A 20118-nucleotide genomic window follows, 5' to 3' on the forward strand; every position below is an offset into this window, starting at 1 on the left:
TTTAATACCCTTGTCCCAGCTGCCTAGAAGCGAGTCTTCTTCTGTTAGCCTTCAAATGAAGATGTAGAACTCTCAGCTCCTCTTGCACCATGCCTGCCTAGATGCTGCCATGCTCCTGCCTTGGTGATAATGAACTGAACCTCTGAACCTATAAGCAGCCCCAATAAAATGTTGTCCTTTTAAGCATTGCCTTGGTCATAGTGCCTATTCATAGCAGGAAAACCCTAACTAAGATAGTGAGCACCCTCAGGCCTCTGCTGTGTGCCGTTACATTTTTCCTGCTGACTGAGCTATGTATTTCTGAAGAGGCACTGTGTCTCCAGACATGTCAATGTCAGTACTATTATTATAATTGCACAATTGAATTAAAGTACCTAAAATAATGGTGTCTGGGCATAAAAAGAAAAGTAATTTTGGAAACTGGAGTTAGTACCTAGAAGGACTCAACAATGGTATTGTTGTCGTTGCTGCTGCTGCTGTTCTTCTTCTCTGTAGCTATAACCAATTATCTGAGACCAGGTATATATGGAGAGTAGATGATTATTGGTTGCTGGCCTGAGGCATGGTGCCCATGTCAGCTGGGCATCAAGTAAGGGCATTCACTTTTAATGCGCTACCCCCTTACTGATCCTCTAGTGGGTTCCAATGACTGTGAGGACAGAGTTCAGTCCTTATGTTCCAATCACTGCTCAAAGGCCTCACTTCCAAATGTCAGTGTTACTTCAGGGACTAATTTTTCAACAGATCAACTCAAAGGTCACATCCAAACAACAGCAAGAACAACTAAATGGAAGTTAGCATCATAAGCGTTCAGATGGACATGACAACTGTAAGAAATTACTGAAGGGATTTTTTGAAAACTCAGAAGGATTCTGCATTTTGATTGCTTTTAAACATCACTGATTTTTCACTTTATCGTAAAGAATTCAAAGCTGTATGTTGCAGCTGACACATCCTATGGGTGTGATTTAGGTAAGAAATCCAGGCAGTGGACCCAGAAGGAAAGGAAAGGACTTGGCCCTACATCAAAAGATTGCCAGAAGAATGTAATTTTGTATGTTTTAAGTTAAAATAAAATGTTTAATGTAGCAACCCCTTGACCTAGTAAATCCACTCCCAAGGATAAACCTAAAAGAAATAGAAACATATGTCCACCGAATTCTTAGGCAAGTGTGTTCATAGCAGCTTGGGTACTGTTGCCCCATGTTGGGGAACCAAACACCCATCAAGAGGAGAAAAAGAAAATGAATTAAGATATAGTCTTGTATGAAATAGGTGCAACAAGAAGGAAGAATGAACACAAACATGTGGATAACTCTCATAAACATGGTACCAAGTAAGAGAAACCTGAGAAAAGTGAACCCAGACTGCCTAATTTCAACTGCTCTGGGGAAGACAACTCCAGAACATTCTCAGACAATATTAGTGTCTGGTGTCTATAGGCTTGGGGGTGGCACACCTGTTTAGACATTAGCATCTAGGAATCCTTATTCTGGGTGAAGAATGGGAAACAATGTTTCAATGTTCACCGGAAGATTTGCCTAAAGCCTCTCTGATACAAGCTAACATCTGAGTTGAACCTAATACAACACCTAATTCTCTCCTTGCAGTGATGAGACAAGGCATCTGTATGTATAGCGCTCGTTAGCTGTGGACAAAAGCAATTGCTAGCTAGCTGAAGCCCTGTAACTTCCTCTGGGTCTAGGATTATGCAACATTGAAATAAGTTATGCAAATATCAGAGAAGAAAATGGGATCTGTCACAGAGTCTAATGACAAAAGACAAGCAGCCTAAAAGGACAAACTTCTCACAAGACTTGCTATACAAGCACTTGCTATATATATATGTGTGTGTGTGTGTGTGTGTGTGTGTGTGTGTGTGTGTATTTTCACATATATGTGTATTATATATATATATTGAGAGAGAGAGAGAGAGAGAGAGAGAGAGATCAGTTAAGCATAGCCAAAGCTGTGGAGAATGGAAACAGGAGAATTATTTCTGGAGCTTGCTGTCTGTCTGTCTTTCTCCAGGTTCAGTGAGCAACCCTGTCTCAAAGAAATAAGGTCAAGATAGCTAACATTTTCCTCTGACTACCTGTATACCCCCCTCGCCTACCCTTCTCTTGCAAAAGAGAGATAATAGGCGTTTGTTAAGAAGTTGAAGAACTGACCCTTCATCTCCATGTAGAAATGAACCCAGATCAGCCCATTTGGATAACAGTCTAGCAAAGGTTTAAATATGGTGCTGCCATATGGCCATAAAGTCCACCGATACAAATTTACCCAATAGGGTGAAAACCATACTTGTTATTATTCTGAGCAGCCTCATCCGAAGCACCAAAAGTGCAAGCAAGCTGGATTTCTGTTAAGTTATTAACTAATAAGTAAAACAGACTACACACTTCAACAACAGAATACTCTATAGAAAATAAAAAGAGGCCTTGGTGTGTGGTTCATCATGGATGAGCCTTTAAAACACTATGCTGGGATGCAGGTAATAACAGAATTCAGTTAGACTAACTTTTCAGAAAAGCCACAGCACTCGGGAGGCTGAGGCAGGAGGATGGAGAGTTTGGAGTCAATCAGGTATATAAAGCTTGACCCTGTATTTTTTAAAGTATGCTTAAATACATAAAGAAATGAAACACATTAGTGGTTGTTTTGGTCATGGTGTGTCAGACTGATATGGGGTAAAGAGTGACTGCTAATGGGTGTGGTACTTCAATGTGAGGTCATGAACAATTTTTTTTTAGAACTAGTTGTGCTTAGGTTGCTCTGGAGGCACTACAAATACTGGATTGTATATATCTGTGTGTCTGTGTGTATGCTTCTGTGTCTTTGTGCATCTGTATATATCTGTATGTGTGTGGCTTATGAATGTATACTTGTTTGTGTGTGCACTATTGGGTGTGTTCTTGGGGGAGCTAGCAGTCAATGCACGTCTTCCTCAACCCCTTTCCACAGGCTCCAGGGGCCCATTTGTCTCTGCCCCTCTGTACTACAGTTACTAATGCACATGACCAAGGCTTTACATGGGCACTGGGGACCTGAACTTGGGTCTGCATGCTTACACAGCAAGCACTTGACCTCCAGAGCCAACTCCCCAGCCCATGAACAGCACATTTTAAATAACTGAAAAATGCAGCACATGAGTTTTTAAAGTATAAACAACAACAAAGTGGAATGCATACGAGGATGGATAATGTGTTATCTATAAAATTTTAAAGATTGAAATCCATCTAGATGCAAAACAAAAGGATAAATTGTGTTTAGTCATGAGAGCAGGTGTTTTTTTTTTTTTTTTTTTTTTGGTTTTTCGAGACAGGGTTTTTCTGTATAGCCCTGGCTGTCCTGGAACTCACTTTGTAAACCAGGCTGGCCTCGAACTCAGAAATCCGCCTGCCTCTGCCTCCCGAGTGCTGGGATTAAAGGCGTGCGCCACCACGCCCGGCTGAGAGCAGGTGTTTTGATTGCTGCAAGGCACCTCTTGCCTAGCGGCTTGTATCTAATAATCTGAGTCTACTGCAAACACATAAAGGAATTAGAAAAAGCAATCTACAGACTGATGAGATAGCTCAGCAGATAAACATGCCTGCCCCTAACCCCGGTGACCTGAGTTCAAGCTCCATGACCCACATTGTAAAAGGAAAGAATTGAATTCTTTCTGCAAGTCTTTCTCTAATCTCCACATTGGGGGTGGGGGGAGAGGAAGGGGAGGAAGAATAAATCAATTTAGTAAGAAACTCAAAGAAAAGTCAACTTACCATGAGTAAAGGACGGTTAATTCTGAGAGGTGGCTCTTTTTTTCTCCTTTTATCCCCCCTATAGTTTCTGACCTATCTACTTCTTTGTAACTAGGAAATTTACCTTTTAAATATGGTTTTAAAATCAGTTTTTAAAACCTATTTGCAATCTAATCAAAAAAGAAAGATTATGAAACCAACCTTCTCCTGAGTGATGTGGTGAGCTCAATCCAGAGAGACAAAGAGACGGTCCACTCTTACCACCACTGTCAGGCTTCTTATCAGAATCTATGCCACCCAAACAGGTCCTGTCATCTCCTTTCCTGTCCCTTCTTGTAATGAATGCACGGGTGCGAGCGCGTGCACACACACAAACACACACGTCCCTCACCTACTTTAAAATCTTGAGAAAGAAATTGAAGAACATCCTCTCCATTAAGTCAGACCCAACAGTGAATTTTCTAAAGGACTAGGTAGGAGCAACACCACAGTTTCTCTACAAGACCATTAGAGGGCACTATGGAGCCAGGACTCAGAAAACTCAAAGCCTACTGGCCAACTACAGAGAAGCCTGCCTTTGGCCTCAGAGGAAGCACAACCTGGTAAGACCTTCTGGCCCCAGGATGGCAGTCAGCTTTCTCTGGCCAGAACTAACTAGTTGTCTTTGAAATGGAGTCCTCTTCTTCCCGAGCAGGTGGGTCCAACCTGCAGCCTCAAGAACATGTGTTCCAGCAACCCTAATAATACATCTTGTAGACCACAATGTCATTAGCTGTCTCTCAGTGTGACAAAGCATAACACCTGAGATAACCCACTAAGCAGAGTACATAGTTGTATGTCATGATCAATTGGCCTCATTGTTTTCAGACCTGTGGGCAGGAAGAAAACTCATGGTGTGTGCATGGCCACAGAAGGAACTACATACTTTCGCAGCCAGTGAGAAGCAAAGAGAAAGGCGTGAAGAGACTAGCGGTACTAGTCTCGCTAAAGTCCTACCTCTTAAATGCCCTATTACTTCCCAATAGCACCACAGGATGGGGACCAAACTTAACATGTGAGTCTTTGAGGACATTTACCCAAACCATAGTAAGTGTGCTTTTCTACTGATGTGATAAAACATTGACCAAAACTTAGGGGAGCAAAGGGTTTATTTCACCTTACAGAACCCAGGTCATACTCAATCACTGAAGGAAGTCAAGACAGGGCCACAAGGCAGGAACCTTGAGGCAGGAACTGAAGCAGAGACCATGGAGGCAAGCAGCTGATTGGCGTGCCCAGTGTGTCTTCTGACTACTTGTCAAGGGTGACATTAACCACAGTAGACTCGTCTCTCTCACATCAATGATTAATCGAGAAAATGCTTTACAGAAATATACACAGGCCAGTATGACTAAAGCAATTGCTCAACTGAAGTTCCTTCTTCCCAAGTGACTTCAGTTTGTGCCAAGCTGACAATAAATACATAAATAATAAATAAATGAACAAATAAATAAACACAGTACAATTAATCCCTTTTCAATTTGATACACACATGTATCACTATTAAGTGATAACCTTTCCTTCCTTGTTTATCCCAGGATTGTGTTGCTATCACAACATAAAAACAGTATAACTTTAAAAACCCCGGTCTTTAAAAACTTTGGTAATTAAAACATTCAAGTTATCAGCAGGGCGTGCTGGTGCACATCTTTAATCCCAGCACTTGAGAGGGAGGCAGAGGCAGGCAGATCTCAGAATTCAAGGCTAGCCCAGTTCACAAAGCAAGTTCCAGGACAGCCAGGACTGCAGAAAAGCTCTGTCTTGAAAAACAAACAAAAAAGCCAAACAAACAAAAAAATATCAAGTTATCTTTAAAAATCCAAAATTCACTTAACTGTGGACCCTTTTGCTGGGTCTGGCAAGGCTTTGGAAGGGACAGTGTGACAAGGTTCCCCAGCCACCTCCTCTGGAGCAGAGCCAGAAAGATGTGGATCTCCTCAAGAGCTGACAGATGCTCTAAGTATAAAGCTTGCTTGCATAATAATGCACATCCTTTCCTTCCTGTTCCTCCTTCAGAGAACGCTCTCCCGAGAAACTGCATGATTCCAGGAAGTGAGAATGTGTCTGGTGATCTTCAGAAAAGCCCTGAAGGCTGTGGGAAAGAACTCTGAAAACATGAATACACAAATCAGTATAAAGAACTGTTCTTTACAGGGTTTCTCAACTACGAAATAGAAGGATACCATATGAATTGTATGAGGGGCTTCATGGACCCAAAAGAACAGAGGCAGCTGCACTAGTGAGGCAGCTTCGTCAGAAAGATATTAAAGGAGACATGATTTGGTCAATAGAGGAAAAAACCTTGATCACAAAAGAGAAAGGAATAGTTAAACAGACAAACAAACAAACAAACAAAACAAGGCTCAGATAGACAGTTATACAATATTAGTGGTAAATGGTGGTCTCCTCCCCAAAAGCCATCAACAACTAAATTTGATCCAGATATTCTACTCCCTGAAGGAGGTAGTTATATGTGCAATCCAAATAGAGGTGGGGAGAGACAAAAGGTCTGGTATCAAGAAAAAAGATGATAGCTTAATAATATTTCTTTCTGGGATTGCTTAATACTTTCCAATAATAAGCTTTGGAGTTGCTGAGATAAAAAAGAAAAAAAATCCAAAGATTAAAAGAATATATTGAGGTAGCTAAGAATTATAAAAATGAGCTTCAGTGCTGCTTACATCGGCACAAAACAAGAGAGGGCTAATTTTTTTTCAAAAAAAATTGTAAAAAGCATTATACTAAAAGCTAACTTTCTCACATAAAACCAGAGTCTATATCTAGACTTGGCAACCACAAGTGCTGTGCCTATCGAAATGCATAGGTCTTACTTTTTTTTTTTTTTTTTTTTAAGTGCTTGCTGTCTGGTTCATTTGCCTTGACTGTGCTTTGTATTTCTAAGAATCAAGGGGCTAAGATCATTAAATGCTGATTTGTGGGGTGATCAAAGGGGAGCCTGGGTAAATGATTAAACTGATATGCAATCTCTAAGGAAGTAGTTTATGCAAATAAAAGACTGTGCTTTGGTCTGCAAAAGAGAACTATCTCAGCAGATCACAGAGCTGTCAGTTTGCATCCATCACTGACTCCAAGTCCTTCTTCAGCTGCTTCCATTCACCTCAGGACCTCCTTTCAAGCTGAGGCTGGAACTTGATGCTCTTAAAAAAAAACAAAAAACAAAACAAAAAACAACAACAACAAAAAAAAAAAACCAGTTTCTTATATCAACAAGAAAGACCAAGGGCACAGTTACAGTAGCTCAATTCAAATGGAAAATTCAACAGTATAAAAAAGCTCAGTGTCCTGCATCTGGGACTCACACACAATCCGATTTCAAATGGCTCGGGTGGTTCCACATCTCTGGCTGTGGCATCCAGAATATACACTGCTTGCTCACTCTCTTCTCGGTGGTCATCTCTAATACGCTGGGGTCTCCACCACAACTGAGGCTGCACCTTCACCAATGTCCACCTTGCCTCTCCTCAGGAACTCTGACCCTACTACATGGTGCCTGCCTAACGTGGGAATTTCTTGTTTCTTTGGAAAGTCTGTTATGTCAAATGATGTTTTGCTGGGGCACACAAGTAAAAGGATGTTTTGCCGAAGACAACATGTGAAAGAATGTTTTGCTATAGCAGACATGTGAAAGGACATGTGATGAAGGAATATAAATACGACCCCACAGACAGTGGGAGTATGAGCACTGGTTTGCTTTGCTCTGTCTTCACTAACAACACACAAGTATTGGTTCTTACATTGTGTCGCTGAGCTCCGCTTATGAAAACTCCATTGAGAGAAACTTGCCAAAGAACTCCTGGTGAGGTTCCTGTGACTTCTTGCTGCTTCCACAACCTTAGACCAGTTGGTGAGCCTTGTGGTTTCTTCTGGGTTGAACTGCCCTTGCTGGTTCATGTGTGGCGACTGTCAACTGGACTGGACTGCAGCTGCTGGTTCATATTTGGTGTTGCTACTGGTCTGAACTGCTGATATCCTGACAACAAAGACTGAACTCACCCTCAAAGAACTATTTCTAAACAGGTCTACTGAAAGACCCCCGCGGGGAGACCCTTACTCAAATCTCGGGAAGGCAGCGCACCCAGTGGGACACTGAGACCGAACTTGTTGTAACCACACGAGGCTTTAATGGCACACAAACAACAAAGAAGCGCTCAACCAGCATGCTGGGGTCGAAGCTCATGCACCGCGCAGGGGGCAGAGGAGTTCGACCCCTGCCCAAACTTTTCACAGGCTTATAAAGGCAAAAAACCACAAACCAAAAGGGGGGAGCCGAAAGAATTGGCGCAGTTACACATGATTGGCTCATTTAAATGTCAGCGGAGTGATTACAAGTTAACAGGGTAGTATGTGCCAGCTAAGGTGTAAGGAGGCACAAGGGCTTGGGACTTATCGGGGTCAGCAGGACACCTGGTCAATGTATGATTTATGGTGGGCTAGAGGGAGGCACCGTCCGGGAGGCGCCATCCTGCCAGATGGCCATTTGGTCAGTCCTGATTGCCCTGGCCAGTTCCTGCATTCTTTTCTTTGTCTTTTATGGCTGGATGTTCCAGCTACAGGGTGGGTCTGGCTGTGCCTGGACCCGCCTGGGTCTATTCTTTACAACGTTTAGCCCTGAATTTCTTGAACTTAAATACCACAATGCTATAAGACCCAAAATTATACGTTTTTGCTCTTCACTACTTCCCTCATGTCCTAATAACTTTTCTCTTCTACTACCTCTGTTGAGCGGTGGGCTAGAGGAGAGTTTGAAGTCTTATTAAAGTAGTTTGAGAAAATGTTATGCTTATACCAATCCTTAGCTTCTCTCCATGACATCCTTCAAGCTTGTAGCTTCCATGATGTCAAAACCAGTAATACCCTGTAGGGAAACTCTTACACAATCCAGATTCGGATGTCAATTTGGAATGCAGCCTTGGGTCCCCTGGACCAGAGTTTATTTTGTGCTGACCCTGAGGAAATAAATTCTGGAAGGTGCTTCAATTATGCTGATCTCTTATTAATCTCAGCTGGTCGTTCAGCTCCAGCCAATCAGCATCAACTGTCCAGTAATGCAAAGGTTTCACTTCAGTGGTACACTTCTCTTGTTAATAATAACTAAATCTTCAGCCTCACCTGACCAGAAGCCACAGATTCTTTTTTTTTTTTCTGGTTTTGATAATTTATTTCAGAAAGTTCTTCACAAACCATACTTGGCATTGTTGGGCTTCTTCGGGTCTTCCCGCTGTTCTCAGTTCCCCAGGTGTTTTGTGTGTCTGCCTTATGCTATTAATTTTCCTGTGGTCTTGTTGGTCAGATCCACTGAGGCAAATGCAAGTGTCTTTCCTTGCTTCAGAATATGTGCTGTGATCACTATTTCTTCTCCTATCTTAGCAGGTGACATGTACGTTATGTTCATGTCCACACTGACTCCGGGTGCTCCTCTTTCTGTGCACATTAGAGCCATGGTCGAGATGCTGTCCACTAAGGTTGCTGTCAAGCCTCCATGGAGCGTACCCAGCTTATTAGTATGCTGCTCGTCCACCTTCATCTCACAGATTAGTTTTTCAGGAGCAGCCGAGACAAGCGTCACCTTTTCCAAAACTCTATCAAAACCGGGAACTTTGAACATAACCTTCATCACTTCTCGTAGGTTCTGGATCATGCTGCTCATCGTGGACGCAAAGCAAGAGTCTGGGCTCTGCGAGAATGAACTCTGGAAGAGACGTTTGTGAGAGGACAAGGGTGTGGAAGGTCAAGTCTGCAAGCCCGGCTGGTGTCACGTCGTGCTCGGGAGAAAGGATCGCGCGCCCCGGTCGCCCTGGTCCTAGATGATCACGGGTAACCTTCACTCTTTCGAAGCCACAGATTCTTAGTTCAAATATTTCACATAAATGGCCCCGATAGAATCTTTGCTTCCCCTCGAAACTTCATGAGCCAGGCCCCCATTGTTTGCATTTCTCTCAGTATTATCTTCCAACTTCCCACAAAACAGTTAAGACCCAGGCACTCGAGGGTTTCCCTGGCCCAAAGTTCCAAATGCTTCCACAATCTCTATAAAAAAGATGTGGCCAGGTCTGTTGCAGCAGTACCCCATGTTCCTGGTTCCAATTTCTGCCCCAGTGTGCTTTTCTATTTTCATGCTAAAGCTAACTTGGGGAGGAAAGGGTGTATTTCATCTTACATCTCAGGCCACAGCCCGTCACTGAGGGCAATCAGAGGAGGAACTGAAGCAGAGACCATGGAAGTTTGTATTCCATGGTTTGATAAGTCTGCTTTCTTATACAACCCAGGACTACATGCCACCCATAGCTATCTCAATTAAAAAAATAAAAATAAAAAAGCCTCACTGGCTCATGAAGGGGATTGATGCATGTTAGGACAAACACTTGAATCTAAGATTAATGTGACACATTGTGTCTTCCAAAGAAGATCCAAGATAATATCTCCTATGACATTTTTATACCCTCCCTTCCCCCAAATTGAGAGGTATTGTATGTGCTTGCTTGCAGTGCTGAGATGCAAGCTATGATTCCATTTGTGCCAGGTAAGTGCTCCCAGCTGGAGAAGTAGGCTTTGAGGACCCTCAAATGGGGGGGTGGGTTAGACAAGGTGTATTGTGACTTGTAAGGCTAACCTATGGGAGACAGTAAACCTGGAGGTCGTCTTTGGAATGGGTATGCTTAGAGGTCAGCCACTGTGATGTGAGGAAGACCACACATCCGTCAGAGGCCACATAGAGGCTCTAGCTAGCAACCTCAACTGGGTCCCAGCCATTAACCCCTTCAGCCACAGGACATATAAGAACATGGTCATTCCGAAGACTCTAGCTCTAGGGCAGAACGTATCACCTCCATGTCCCTACATCTTACGAATCGGAGACCCAGAGATCTCATTTCTATCGTTCCCATCGTGCATTAGAGAATTCATTTTTGTTTATTTTGTGGGTTGACTTCTTTTGCTGTATTATTGTCTTTTGAGACAGAGTCTTATTATATGTTGAGACATAGTCCAAGGATGAAGCTGTGTGAGATTTCTGAGAGCTTGTGAGAAAACTTCAAGAAAACAGAGTCTTGTGACTTCTGTGCCTTCTAAACAAGGGTTTGTTCTAGGAATATGCTTTTGTGCCCCTCCCAGGTATAATAAATAGAAGTTTGCTATGGAATGTTGGGAGCTATTAAGACACTATTGTCCTGATCTCTGAATTGGGCCTCTCCCCCTGAGAAGATAAGGGGGTCAAAAGCAGGCCACCGACACACCACTCCGAGAACAACCACAGATTGTTCCAGCCCTAAGTCAACGCCGGATGTCGTGACCTTAAGATGTACTCTGATACTGCCAAATTCCTGCTTCCGCGTGTAACTGCCTAAAGAATGTGCAATTCTATTGCCCCACCCTTCCTGCTGAAAGGCACTTCCCCTTTTGCTTGTGCATTTAAACCTTGGGCCTGGCTAATACAGTGGAACTTTGATGTTACTCAGAATGTTTCTGTGTCATTATTTGCACAAGGCCCTCGTCTCTCTCTACTCCCCAATTTGGTTCTTAGGAGAAGGTCCCCTTGAGACCCTCAAATAACTGGACCTGCCAGACGGGTCAGTGGAATACCCGTTCCTACTACTTGTGTTGTTCAAAAAATGTTTGCATGCACAAGTTGTCCCTGTGGCCATATATAGTTTAAACTCACATGAGCTTTGCTCATATGACCTTGATAACCCTCAGAATATAAATTGCCTGATGTTTTAAATAAAGTTGATATCCAGATGTATCTGCCAACTAGAGCAGTAACACTAGCTGTTCTGGAACTTGCCATGCAGACCAGTCAAGCCACAGACTTGTGGAGATGTTCCCACCATTGCCTCTTGAGTGCTGAGATGACGCTGTGCACCATCGTGTGTTTGGGTTTTTGGTTTTTGGTTTGTTTTTTTTTTTTTCATTTGTATGGTGAGTGTATATATGTGTATGAGTGTTCACATATGCATGTGCACATCCAAGCAATTCCATGAATGTGCATGTGGGTGCCCATAGCCATCAGCATCTTCCTGAATCACAGTCCACTTTATTTATTGAAGTAAGTCCCCTATGGAACTCAGGGATCACCAGTTCTGGCTAGTCCAACTGTCCAGCTTCCCCAGGGATTCCCTCTGTCAGCGTCCTGGGTTTTGGAGGTACAGGCAAGCTACCAAGTCTACCTGGCTTCTGTGTGGGTTGTGAGCATTCAAACCCCGAGTTTTGTGCTTGCTTGTCAAGTGCTTCATCCACAGATGCATTTCTCTAGCCTCAAAGCAATGTCTTAAGACTTCCTTCTGCACTTTTATCTTTATCAGCATACTCTTACATAGACTGTAACATGATTAAAATAGATACACCTGGTGCTCTCATTGTTGAAATAAAGAGTGCGTGGGAAGTCAAGAGACTTGCCTGAACCAGTTGTTGCCCCAACACTTGCCCCAACTCAGTTTCCTGAACCTGTGAGGAACCATATTTGAGAAACTGTGCTCTGGGCTCACAGAGATCCTGGTAAAGTTTATCGGCATCAGGTATAGTTTGAGTTTTAAGTTCTACATACATCTGTAAAGCAACCCTCTGGGTAAGGTTCTTCTTAATGTTCTGAGGCACAGCAGTTTCTTTTCAGAATATTTATTATTGGGGGGGGGGTCTTCCAGCATTTCCCTTGATGCCAGCCTCCCTTTTATAGAAAACACACCCTTTACACCCCAGCTTTTCCTAAGATCTCTGCACACTGTGCCTTTGGCATGGAAGGCTCCCTTTCGGGAGGTCAAGGGTCATCACCCTCTGGCCACTACTACCAATGAAGAGCTCTAGATGCCCTTCTCCCTCCAGCCCCACCTCACCCTACCCCCACCCAACCCTAACTCTACCCCCCCACACACACCCCCTTCCCCCACTATCTGTTGCTGATGTTGCGTTTGAGGTAATCTGAGTATTGTGTCAGGAGAAATCTTTGAGCGGTGCTGCTATAGAAGATTCTGGAAGGGATTCCGTTCAGAATTATTGCCTGGAACAGAAAAATGTGTATCTGTGAGAAGAGCAGAGCAAAGACATGTCAGACAGTCTGGGGTCAGTCGTTTAGGGATTGTTTTCCCAGACTACTATGGGCAGTTCAAGTATAGTTCTAATGTTTAAGGTCTTGTGATATTTTACAAAGGTGAACTTCTTAGAGGCCCAAGTTGTCACTTTAAGTGCCCTTTGGCCATCCTGATCATTCTGAAATACATGTTAAATCAAGAGAACTCACTCTGTGTCACCCCCCTCGCTATACCTCATTTTTTGCCCTCTGGGTCATTTGCTATTCCTTCCTGAAGCCCCATTTCCAAGGTACCTTTTTATTCTTCTTACCATGCTTTCTTCCCTGTTTATTCGAAAGGGGAAAAAATGATGAACACTTCTTTAGAGGCCCAACTTTACTGAAACACAGAGCCGAGGAAGGCAGGAACTACTACTACATGAAAGATCCAGGTGTTTGTCTTTCCTACCAAAGAATTTCCAGTAACCACTAAGTGGAACCTTTCTAAGTGGAGAAGTGGAATCTTGGGGTTACTTATAGGCTGAGCACATAGGCCTCCACTCTTACTATTTTACCCTGGCTGTACTGCAGCATGCTGGTCCCGTGAGCTTGCTGTGAAAGAAAATGACTGACTGTCCCACTAGCACGGAAGAACCAGCGCCACCCTGCCCAGGACGCCAGCATACAGCCCTCTCTGTCTCCCCTTGCTTCAAAAGAGGTCACCAATTACAATGATTTCATGAGCAAGGCAGCCACAGGTTTCAGCTCCGATCGTGACATATTTCAAGGATTCTTTAACAAACTCATCGGCGGTCTTGGTCATCTTGTTACTGAGGTACTTTGTCATTGGGGTTGAGATAGAATAAGGGGTCAGCACCTGCAGAGAAAAGTAGGATATATGACACACAACCATCTACTGTAGCAAAGGCTGAAGCATGGACACACGTTTCACCATGCATGTCTAGCTCCTTTCTGCCTGTGAAAATGTTTTAAGCTCCTTGATTAAAGGCCCAAAGCTGGCACAAAACTGGAGAAGATGGGATTTGACTGTTCAAGATGAGGCCTTAACTGCTCATCTCAGGGTGCTCAAATGCCCTCCAGAGCATGCAGGGCAATGGCCAGACTCAGGGGAAAAAAAAAAAAAAAAAGGTGCAGGACAAGTTATAGCGGAAGCTCAGGGAGGGCTCTGGGTAAGCTTAGTAGTAGGGTGTGTGCAGGAGGTCCTGGTTCAATTCCCAGAACTGCATACACAAATACGAGGAACTTAAGGGTTAGGGATTTAGCTCAGTGGTAGCAAGGCCCTGGGTTCAGTCCTCAGCTTTGGGAAAAAAAAAAAAAAAAAAAAAAAGAGGAGGGCTGGAGAGATGGCTCAGTGGTTAAGAGCACTAACTGGCCAGGTGGTGGCGGCGCATGCCTTTAATCCCAGCTCTTGGGAGGCAGAGGCAGGCGGAGTTCAAGGCCAGCCTGGTTTACAAAGTGAGTTCCAGGACAGCCAGGGCTACACAGAGAAACCCTATCTCGAAAAAACAAAAACAAAAAACAAACAAAAAAAAAGAGCACTGACTGCTCTTCCAAAGGTCCCGAGTTCAAATCCCAGCAACCACATGGTGGTTCACAACCATCACTAATGGGATCTGATGCCCTCTTCTGGAGTGTCTGAAGACAGCTATAGTGTACTTACAGATAATAAAATAAATAAATCTTAAAAAAAAAAGAGGAACTCAAAACTGAAGTTCAGACAAACATAATCATTCAGCATAATTATACCCCGAGTATTGAATTGAATAGATTTATGCTAGAAAGTCAATCAACCAGGAGCAGTGGCACATACCTATTATCGTCCTAGGGCTGAGGCAGGAGAATTAAAAGTTCAAGGCCAACTGAGCTGCTAGTAAAACTATGACTCAACAGACAAGTGTATTCACATGCCTTTTAAAATCAGATTTAATTGTGTACCCTATATTAAGTCTGTCGATGCTAAATGCGTGAGGTTCTATGTGTGTTGTTCTAATACACTGAAACAAAGCTGGAGCCACCTCAGCTGGGCTCCCTCTCTGACCTCCAGTTAGGATCATACACATGATCTTTTCTATGGTAGTAAGAAATGTAAACCATCACACCGATGGCACTCTGGGCATCCAGTGCTGTGCTTCGATTCATGTCTAAACATGTTGCAACCTGATGGAGGATTTGAAACCATTATTCTGATGTTGCTGCAGGTGCAGAGACCTTCAAATCTTTATTGAGAGAAACAAAACAAAACAAAATACAACAAACACAACAATAGCAAAAAAAAAAACCCAGAAAAACAGAGCTGTCAAAGGTGCTCTCTTGGGACCCTCATACTACAAAAAGAAATTGACTCTTCTGATCTACACACACACACACACACACACACTCACACACTCACACACACACACTCACACACATACTGACACACACTCACACACACTCACACACACACTCACACACACACACACACTCACACACACACTCACACACACACACACTCACACACACACACGCTCACACACACACACACGTTTGTGCTCTCTCTCTCTCTCTCTCTTTCTCTCCCCACCTCTCTCATTTGCTTACATTCTCTCTCAGGTATAATAAAATTCTTTGAGAAAATCCATTTTAGCTCTCCTGGTTTCATCACATCTCATTTGTAATTATGTTGCTTTATAACTAAATCTAATTACTTGCCAGCTGGTCTACTTGATCTGGTTCTTACATAAATGAATGCTGTGATTCAAATGCCTAACACTCTCCCTGCCTCCAGGATCTCAAAGGGTTACCCTTTGAGAAAAATTCCCAAACCTAGCGGAAAATGATAATAATGTTTTCATTTTTATAGTTAAACTTTGGTGGAGAAAACACCGTTGTGACCAAAATAGGGGCTCAGTAAATATTTTATTATTAGATATTATATGGTAACCTAAAAAGTAAGGTGATAATAAAGGCCCATTTCATGGATGGAAAAACTGAGGCTCACAGATTAAGCAAAATACCTACCCAATATTGCTTGTGTGATGCCACAGAACTGGGATGAAATTCGTAACCAAGGGAGCAAGAGTCAATTCAGTTGATAAGTCCTTGACATTCAGTTGGTAATGAGTGACCTTGTCGAAAGAGCAAGGTTGTCTTCAGACTCTCCTTTCACATGCACACACACATACCTGCTCATACATGGACCTACACACACACACACACACACACACACTCACACACACACACTCACACACACACACACACACACACACACAATTTCAAGTAGGCCCATTCCATCTCTAATAGTGCCTCCTTCCCAGACTGTACAATTAAAGCAGGCACATGTAAATCATTGCCACTCAGATTGTCCCATTGCTCAGCCCAGGGGAGGCAGTAACAACCTGTTTCAGTTAGTTCAAGCAGTCTCCACATAATGACCCTGTTCCTCCTCCCACCATCTAAGACCAGAGTGTTGGGGTGCCCATAACCCCTCACAGGTCAACCCCTCTAGGGACGATCTCTTTCCCTCCCCTCATCCCAGCCGAGGTCAAATGCTTCCTTTTGCTACTTCTCCACATATCAGAGAGGAAACAATATCAGACCAACCCTCGTTGTCTATTTTAGTACAGCACCATGCAGCAAAGGGTCCACAGCATTCCNCCCCCCCCCCCCAATATCTCATGTAGCTCGGGCTAGCCTTAAACTTGCTGTGTAGTAAGGCTCACCATGAGTGCCTGATCTTCCTGCCTCCATATATCATGTTTTAAGATCACAGGCATGTACCACCACATCCATTTTTTTAGAACTATTTATTTTATGTATTTAAGTACACTATAGCTATCTTCAGACATACCAGAAGAGGGCATCGGGCCCCATTACATCACCATGGGGCTGCTGGGAATTGAACTTAGTACCTCTGGAAGAATAGTCAGTGCTCTTAACCACTGAGCCATCTCTGCAGCCACCCCACCACATCCATTTTTTATTCAGTACTGTGGATGAAACTCAGAGTTTCTGTGTGCTAGGCAAGCATTCTACCAGTTGAGCTACATGATGCAAGCCCTTCACATGTTTTTTGAGCAACCACATCCATACTCACTTCCCCTCTCCATCCAACACCCAGAATGGAAGGAAACCACCGGAAATCTCAGCAGCAGGAGGGATTGTGGAGGCAACAGTTGGCCTGGTCTTGGTCAGGGGAACCCAATAGCCCAGTCCAGTCCATCTTCGCATGCACAACCTGTTTTGCAAGAGATGATGGACTACCACCCACCTAACTCAAGGTCCCCACTTGCGAGGGCCCATGATTGTTCACCTCACCTGAATAATGATTCCTTTATCTCTGTATTCCACACTCAGAGCCTTGGAAAATGTGTACACAAAAGCCTGCAGTGAGAGAAAAAAACACTCAGGGTCCTGGAGCTTGCTTCCTCCTGCCTTATAGACAGCTCCCTCAGGTTCCTGCTAGTATCACAGTCACTACCTGCTTGGAAGAAGAAGGAAGAGACTTGGGTAACTTGTCACTCACCTTGGAAGCTGAGTACAGGCTGTAAAGAGGCCAGGGACGAAGGGCTGCGCCTGAAGAAATATTCAAGATGAGGCCTTTCCTCCTGAAAGACATAGGTGCAAAGGCTGCACTCCATTGCACAGCAAAGACACCCGAGGGCTGGAGCTGTCAGAACCCACCCTCTGGATTTCTGTGGCTCATGAAATGCAAGGGAAACATTCCCCAAAGCCTAAAGAGGACACTGTGTGGTGATGTCACTCTGTAGTCTTGTGGCATAAAGGGCTTGGTACTCCAAACAGGAAAATGGTCTCCCTGCCAAGCTACAAAAAAAAAAAAAAAAAAAAGGCAAATTGGCTCAGACAAGAGGAAAGGAGGAAGGGATTCTTGGTCTCAGTGGAACCACATGTCCTGGGTCCCTTTGGACTCACAGGGATAACCTGTCACAGCAAGGACATGTGTCACATAGTGCAAGCCATCCTAGATACAATGTGTTCACTCTGGCACCCCTATGCTCTTCAGGGCTCTTACTGACATCTTTTGAAATTCAATTTTTTTTATTCATTTCATTTTTTGAAACATATCTACGTTGCTATATGGCCAAGGCTAGCCGCAGCAGTCTTACTATGGAACCCAGACTGATCTTGAATTTGTGGTGATCCTCCTGCCTCAGCCTCTCAGTTACTGGGAGAAATTATCTTTAATCTTCCCAGTTAGATGCCCAGAGTTGGGTAGCAAGAAACTGCAAATTAGAATACAAAGCTACCCCCTTACTACTCTAGAAAAATTAAACTATCAACTATTTGCTCTTAATGAGTAACAGGTGATGAAGACCAGCCCCTAACAGTTGTTGTAATAAGGTGACCCAAATGTGGACGATTGGATAGACAAAGAGGGGCAGTTACTAGGGAAACAGAGGACTCATTCTGACAGAAGATGGAATTCACAATAAAAAAGGACATGGTCTTGGTCTGAGGCCAACTTGCTTCTTTTGTATTCAGCATGAGTTAATTTTCTTTTAAAGCCCATGTGTTTTGAAATGGCTGCTCTTAATCTCCCTTTAAAACATGTAACATTGACCTTCACATATGCACATGGGAAGAACTGGCTTGGCCCAGAATGATCTCTTTTTCTCCAATAATCACAGTGTTTTGTCTTCACAGGTTTTAACCATCAACTAAATCAGCAACTTGATGAACCCTCCACTACTAAGTCCCCAAGCAAGATGACTGCTAAGGCAGGACAGCCACATTGCTCCACACTGCTTCTGGGAAAGGCCTTACCTTGACTCCATGTGTTTGAGAACAAGCTGTGTCATCTAGAAGAAAAGGCCAAGGTTAGACCTTGACAAAGCAACTAAGTAGCAATGAGCAGGGCCCTTGGAAGAAGTTGGAGAAGCTTAATCTTTCTAGGTGACCTTAAAAATTGCTGACAAACCTTGGAGGCCATTCTGGCAACCTGAGAATCTGGCTAGAAGCCGCAGCAAGCAACCTAAACAGATGACAAATTGTCCATCAGCCTCTGACTTCTTCCCTGTGAAGCCTTCCTGGGACACAAGGGCACTAGAATCAGAAGCCTTGGCTTAAGGTGGCAGGATCTATTACAGGGGTGAAGCCATCGCATGAAGTATGAAGTATGCCAGCCATGGCATCCTTCCCACCATGAGGTGGAACTGAGAACTAGCAGGGACACTGAATGAGAATATAACATCTCAGTTCAGCCTACTCGGGGCAGGTCTGCAAAAGGAGGCAAAAGGAAGCAAGGAAACCAAGAGCCACAGAGGCAATGTGTCCCGGTTTCTGTGTTGCCCAGGGTCCCTGCAGCAGCTTCTAGAGACTCTCCTGCCACTGAACCATCACATGCACCAGGCCTCTCTGCCAGGCCCATAGAGTCTCTAGAGGTCTTCCTATGGCTGGGAGCAGGGGGAGACTGTAGTGAGGAAGACTCACACCTCTGTAAAAACTGCCTCTGCCTCTGAGGGAAAAGAGAGAAGGATGAGAGGTTAGACTGCGTGGTACGCTCTCCAGGGCACCACTTTCATCTTGTTGGACACACTTGATCATCCTCAATGTCTCCCACGGGAGCTCTCTTGACTACTGGGCAAACTATCTGCTATGCAGACAGCACTGTGCAGCATCAGTCCCTTCCCCAAAGTTTCCAGTATTTAGCGTCTGTGGTGGTTAATCTTCATCCTCAGTTTAACAGGCTCTGAAGCCACCTAAATATCCATATCTGGGTACATCTATGAGTGTTTCCAGAAATGTGTAACTGAGAAAGGCAGACCCTGAGAATGTGGCACCATCCCCCCGGCTGGAGTCCTGAACTGAATAAAAAGGAGAGAGGGAACCTAGACACCAGCACTCCTCTCTTTCTGCCCCTTACTTTGGACACAACATGACCAGCTGTGTCACGCTCCCTCCATGCTGCTTTCCTGGGACTAATGCACTGTGCCCTCCTCCACCACCATAATGGATGACAGCCAAAGGAATCCTTCCTTCTGTCAAGTTGCTTCTATTGTGTGTGTGTGTGTGTGTGTGTATGTGTGTGTGCATGTTATGTGTGTGCATGTGTGTATGCATGTGTGTGCATATGTGTATGTATGTGTGTATATGTGTGTGTAGGTATGTGTGCATGTGTGTATGTGTATGTATGTGTGTAAGTGTATGTGTGTATGTGTGTGCACATGTGTATATATGTGTGCATGTATGTATTTGTATACATGCATGTATGTGTGTCTATGTGTATATGTGTGTGTGTGGATGTGTGGATGTTTGTGCATGTGTTGATATGTGTGTGTGCACGTGTGCATATGTGTATGT

General features: G+C 43.8%; 1 protein-coding gene and 1 pseudogene across 1 annotated transcript in view; both read right to left on the reverse strand.

Annotated features, from left to right (window-relative positions):
- Positions 1 to 9053: 9053 nt before the first annotated feature.
- LOC110308673 lies at positions 9054 to 9550 on the reverse strand (annotated as a pseudogene).
- Positions 9551 to 12409: 2859 nt separating this feature from the next.
- Positions 12410 to 20118, reverse strand: part of Hsd17b3 (hydroxysteroid 17-beta dehydrogenase 3) — a 32002-nt gene continuing 24293 nt past the window's right edge. Inside the window, exons 7-11 of the mRNA XM_021180785.1 lie at positions 18583 to 18617; positions 17324 to 17405; positions 17116 to 17181; positions 13532 to 13678; positions 12410 to 12792 (exon numbers count right to left, since the gene is read on the reverse strand). Of these exons, the coding sequence (XP_021036444.1) occupies positions 12682 to 12792; positions 13532 to 13678; positions 17116 to 17181; positions 17324 to 17405; positions 18583 to 18617 (441 nt within the window). The 3' untranslated portion in view covers positions 12410 to 12681. The remainder of the gene's footprint in view (positions 12793 to 13531; positions 13679 to 17115; positions 17182 to 17323; positions 17406 to 18582; positions 18618 to 20118) is intronic.

The sequence above is a fragment of the Mus caroli genome, chromosome 13, assembly GCF_900094665.2.
Source record: "Mus caroli chromosome 13, CAROLI_EIJ_v1.1, whole genome shotgun sequence".
NCBI classification, from domain to species: Eukaryota; Metazoa; Chordata; class Mammalia; order Rodentia; family Muridae; genus Mus; species Mus caroli.